Source organism: Polyodon spathula, chromosome 23 (genome assembly GCF_017654505.1).
Source record: "Polyodon spathula isolate WHYD16114869_AA chromosome 23, ASM1765450v1, whole genome shotgun sequence".
NCBI lineage: Eukaryota > Metazoa > Chordata > Actinopteri > Acipenseriformes > Polyodontidae > Polyodon > Polyodon spathula.
In genome coordinates, this window is record NC_054556.1 from 8,190,757 (window position 1) to 8,196,756 (window position 6,000).

The following is a 6,000-nucleotide window of genomic DNA, read 5'->3' on the forward strand; positions in this document are numbered from 1 at the left end:
GTCTGCTGGGAAGTCCTTGGCTCACTGCACACCAGTGACCCCTGTGGCTGGCCGAGCGCCTGCAGGCTGGCCCTCTGACGCTGTAAGTTGTGGATATGGCTGCACGACAGGCTTGCAGAGTGAAAAAAAGCAGATGGCTGTTTTGGAAAACACGAGTTAGTTCGGGAGTTGCAACGCTGAGCCAGGTTGAATAGCAATTCCACAATAGGGAGAAAATGGAAAATGAATACAACTAATTGTTCAAAAAAAAAAAAAAAGCTGTAAAACCACGAATGCAGACCGGCCCACCTCTTGTGCACTGTGGTAAGACATTATCTTGTGGCAAGTGTGGTTGTAGGTTCTCACCCAGCGTTTAGCATGTCAGTCAAGTCACTATCCGTGAGAAAGTCTACTGTGATCTCAGTTCTGGACTGGTTTCCCTGGGGTTGTCATGTCCAGAATATAACCAGCATTATCTTTAAAAAACTTTAGCACTCTATACAAATTCCCTTTATGAACCATTACACTGATGGGTTTGATCATCATAATAAAGTTCTAGTGGTGGAAAACAAGTTGTCATAATTGCAATAAAATTGTCAGCACATGATCTTGTAGGAGATATGCAAGGTAAATCAGATATCTACATTGTTATGACATTGGTCCACAGTGTTTAAAACTGAAAAATAATCAAAAACATTTCTGGCGTTTGTTTCTCATATGAGAAAATGTTGCACACATCTTTAAAGCTTACAAAAACTCTCCCTCTATGCAATATGTTAGAATGATTGGATGTGAATAACTTTATCCAAACAAGCTGAGAAAAGTAGCACAGTGTGAGTTGTGAGTGTGCTAGAATATCAACAGACTTTACATATAACGTATAATTTTATAGTTTTAAAATGCCATGGAATTCTGCCGTGTGTTTCAATTAAAAAAATAGGCTAATACGTATTAGGAAAATATTTTAAGAAGTGCACATTATTTAAAGATTAATATTCCATTAAAAGGAAGATGTAAAGATACTCCCTTTATAGGTCATTCTCAGATTGTATCTCTTTATTGAGAAAAAAAGGTATTTTTAAAATAAAAGGAAAAAGTAAGACATTTTACCTGCAAGGCAGCTAATGAATGAGAGCAAGAAAAGAGGTTTCCATGGCAACATCATCTTCAGCTGCCAACTGCAAAGACGGCTCTCGTCCAATCACGTGTGAATAGAACACTTTCTCTTCAATGTAAGACCTTTAATCTGAAGAAAAGTAATTATAGAGTGAATTAAAATAAGATTTTGTTACAGAAAGATCTTTACATTGATATAAACAAAAAACAAAACAAAACAAAAAGTATCAAGAGATGAATTACAAATGATGCATCTGAACTAAGAAAATAAATTTGAATTAGGGCTCCAAAAGTAATTATATTTTGAGCAATCGGACAATGTTTATCCAAATTGTCGGAAAATAGAACAATTCATTATTCATTTAAAATATTGATAAGAAAATGCTATTATCTTCTACAGATCTCAAATAAAATAGGTGGAAAATAGTTTTTTTTTTTTTTTTTTAAATAATTGAAGGAAAGTACAGTAAGTCCAACTAAGGTCCAGTGTTTAGAACATTTGTAGTGACTTTTCTACTTATTACTTAAGGTTTGCTTCTTTGCAAGATTTGAGGCTCTGAAATCCCATGTACATAAATGAGATGACCATTGGATTTTAATACCCTGCAGCAACGCAACATTAGATAGAATAACTTAAACACATAAGCAGATTTTCAGTTGAACAGCACATGTAGACATTGTGCAGATTGTATTAACTTGCTAATTTAGTCTTGTCTAAAAGTGAGCCCATACAAGTTTACTAAAGATTAAAGTCCAACATTATTAAAGCAAGCAGGTGCAGGTTATCAATTTGTCCAGCGAGAAATGCTGCAGTAACATCTGAGCATTTCCACACCAACTGAACACAGCACTAATTAAACGACTACACCTGTCTTGAGAGTATGCTTCTACCTATAAACCGGGCAGTTAATGTGAGCTCCAGTTCCTTTCTACAGAGAAGATGCTACCCCTGTACCATACACCAGAACATCAATCCAAGGCTTAAAGGTGTCAGCCTGCTCCCTTAATGTTGTAAATGTGCAGATGCTCAGGGAGAAAAGTATGACAACAAATTGGTAAAAACATAGTGAAAATGGTATATTGAAAGAAATGCATGTCATTTGCATGTAAAAATCATGGTCAAATGTAAAATTAAAGAGCAAATTTACCATGAAAATAAATTTGCCATGTGAAAATAAAACAGCTCGTTATACAGATGCTGGTAACACTTCATGTCTTATTGGGAATAATTATGTAATTATATATTATAGTGCAATTACATTTTAGTATCACCAGTATTTATCTCAAGTCTTAACAGTAACATTCCAGCAATGTGATATTCAGTGGATTGGGCATTCAGTGCTTCTCTCAGACAACTGCCAATTGTGATAAAACAATGTAGGGATTTTAGTGATGTAGACTAATGTCCACTGGAACTAGATTGAGACCTTCAAATTCAATTCAAGTGTAACCTGAGCTGAAAATGCAGGACTCAGGAAGTGCAATGCATAAGAAGTTAATGAATTAGCCTGCACTGCCAGCTTGACCCTCGCTTGTATTACCACGCTGCAGTGGTCCAGGTAAGCTGCGTACCTGCCGTTTTTTACGCATTAAAAGATCCGAAATAAGCACTAAATTAAAATGTAATGCGTATAAATACGCATAGCAATTTTGCTGCAGAGCTTGTCTGCCTCCCCTCACCTACCCTACAACTTCCACTAACAACTACATCTCCCAGAATGCAATGTCTTCCGTTATAACTGTACACAAGAAAAAGAACATTCGCAACTACAGAAGTAGAAACGTCGTCAGAGACAACCGCTAAAAAAAAATGCCTATAATATTAAACAAACTGTTTTATAACTTATTAATGCATTACCTATTTTATTTATCTGTGTAGCTTTATTTTTAAATTAATTTGTAGTCAGTATACTTCGAAAAAACAAATGCGCTGAGCCGTTAAAGAACCTTGCAGAACATACGCGTATACAGTACATAATATCTATCACACATATGCACCAAAAACAAAAGAAAAGCGTATTCCTTTTGTTGTGATAGCGTAAAACTATATGTACCCATTATGTTGTTAGAGATTATTGGGGGTTCATGCATAGAGGCTGTAAACCTTTAAGAAGAAAGGCATGATGGGTATATCAGATGAACTTGTCAGCTGATATTCAAAGGCTTCAGTGCTCAGAGGAACCTAAAGAGTACGGTAACCCCATGCAACAGTTGTGATGGTAACCAAATGTGTGTGAGTACTGGTGTGTGAAACAGTCGCTTTCAAGAAATTTAGAACAAGAACAGCGAAAAGTAAAAATATACTTAAGGTTTGTGTGTTGTGTGCATTAAAAATGCCCTGAAAACTTAACATAAAGAAAATAAGTTTAATGAAGGCTTGTAATGCAGCAAAACAAATTCAACTTAATTAAACTAAAAAGGAAGTGAAAAGGTTACCGTACCAAGCGGATTGTTTTTTTTTTTTTTTTTTTTTTTTTTTCTCTGATCTCCAATAAGCCTACGTTGTCTTTCGCTAGTCAAAGTGCCAAAATAATGCTTCGAGTTTCATTTAGCATATGGTGTATGTTAAATTATTATAAAATACATATGCAATTGATATTAAATATACGTTCATTATTCCTTTTTACTTTCCATTAACATTTAAATATGATTAACTATTTTCAATTAAAAACATGTAAGCAATGGGAAGTGATAACTTATTTTCAAGGGTCACAAAACGTAATATAAATGGACGAGATATGCAAATAACATTTTCAGTCGACATTTGGTTAACATTTTGCAAGAAACCTGCTATTGCATATTTATTAATTAAATATTAATTAAATATACAATTGCATAACTATTTAATATTAATATATACCATGTAACATAACGTGTTACGTACTTGTCTAGTAAATAAATTGACTAATTAAATTTAGCTCTCAGATTGTGCTAATGAAAATATGAGAAACATAGTGATGTAGAATAATGACAATGTGCTTGCTGTGGTGTATTTAATATCGAAAATAGCAGAACGAGCACGCTGTAATTCAAGTTTTTTTACTGAAAAGTAAAGGGTAACATGTAACTAGAAAATCTGTCTGTGTTAGGTGCTGTCAGATCATGACATGGATGATGCTGATCATGAGAGTTGCAGCATGCTGTTTCCCATATTACAGTTGTACAGAATTAAAGGTGCAGTTCAATTCCACACGCATTTTCAGCCAGTCTTGTATTGCAGGGGCCTTGATGCTCCAAAAGTCCATTTTTCTTGTTGATCTTGCCTTGCTGTGGCCAGTGCTGAAATCAAACTCCTTGGTTGCAGTAATTGGGTACTTCGTCAGACACTAAAACCCACCATGAGATCGGTGCCCCTTACTACCTTGTAAGGGTCACATACCTTAAAACTAATTGAAAACCCAGGGTTGTACAGTAGATCAAATTAACATTGCAGTTAAAGTGGAAGGCTCTTTTTTTAATGCTTTCCACAATACCATTAAAGTGTGTGCAGTATTTATCGAGATTACTCATGACCTCAAGGTAATGTTGAATTTTACCCCCTGAAAATACATTTTACTCTCTTTTACTCAGAGACCCAAAAACTTATCTGGAGCTGTGATCAGACTCACAAAACTAAAATTAATATGAATGCAGTTTGCTTCAATTTTCAGAATTGCTGCATATTCTGAATCTGAATCAAGTTGCCTTATAACAATGTGTCACTTAATTAGATCTGCCCCATAAAACAACACTGCATCATTCTGTGGTTAAATTAGCTTTTTATTGGAGGCAGCTGTTATTTGTGTTACCCAGTCATTAAAAGTATTGTTTTGTTCTATTCAGTAGTTTATATTCTAAGATAATCAACTTAATCGTCTTCATTGCAGATGTATGCTTGCAATGGCAACTAGTCACACATTCTGATAATTGTTTTACTACTAGATTGTATTCAAATGATTTTTTACATTTTTTTTTTTTTTTTACAATAAGACACGGTTATGAGCATTTTATTAAATATTGTTACCAAAAATAGTATATATTATAGTAACATAAAATAACTGACACGTTTATAATTGAACTAAGTTACTGAAAAATGTACCTTAACGTCTTCTCTTACTGGAGAAACATTTAGTTTCTTATATTCCATATGTACACCTTTCTCAAAGACAAAGCTATACATGAAAAGAAGTTGCTGCTTTTTTTTTTTGTACCTAATCACTTGATGTGTTGTAGTTCAAACTCACTACAATGGTATAGCTGGAATCAGACCATGTAAACAACAGCAAAGGTACCAGGATGCTACTGCAACCATTTATCCATAGCGCTGTTTTTGAATTACTTAATTGACCTGAAGCAACTTGGCACAAAAAAGAGGGAACCAGTGATGTAATTTTGTAGAAACCAGCACAAAATGATAAAGCATTGGTTAGGCCCTTTACTTCAAAACCTGTAAATATTATTTTCATGAAAGCTGATCTATATGTTCATGCTGCTTGAATTACAACTCTGTGGTCTCTTTTAATTAACTAATAAGCCCATAAACATTCTTTGTCACAGACATTAATCAATTTTATTTTCTGAATTGATTTGACTTAATCAGGAGCTATTTTAAGACCTATCTTGCCAGTATTTCTCTATTCTCTGTAGCCCTGCAGTATGCAGTTAGGTTTCCATATTGTACAGTAGTAAAACAGGCTCATTTAGCCCACCACGTGCTGACAAGCAAAATCCTACATCAAGAATGAGGGAATGGAATTGCTTCAGAGAAAAACAGATCAAGTGAAAAAACCTTGCTGGTAGTAACATGAACTTCAATAATTCCACCCAGGCAATGTTTCGTTACTATATCTTGAAGCAATTGTCAATGTATATACAGCTCTGAGCTACATACGGACAGAAACAATTGGGGAAACATACCAATCACCC

General features: G+C 34.6%; 1 protein-coding gene across 1 annotated transcript in view; it reads right to left on the bottom strand.

Annotated features, from left to right (window-relative positions):
• Positions 1-1,210, bottom strand: part of LOC121298397 (contactin-3-like) — a 39,091-nt gene extending 37,881 nt beyond the window's left edge. Inside the window, exon 1 of the mRNA XM_041225505.1 lies at positions 1,090-1,210. Within this exon, the coding sequence (XP_041081439.1) occupies positions 1,090-1,144 (55 nt within the window). The 5' untranslated portion in view covers positions 1,145-1,210. The remainder of the gene's footprint in view (positions 1-1,089) is intronic.
• Between the last annotated feature and the right edge of the window lie 4,790 nt (positions 1,211-6,000).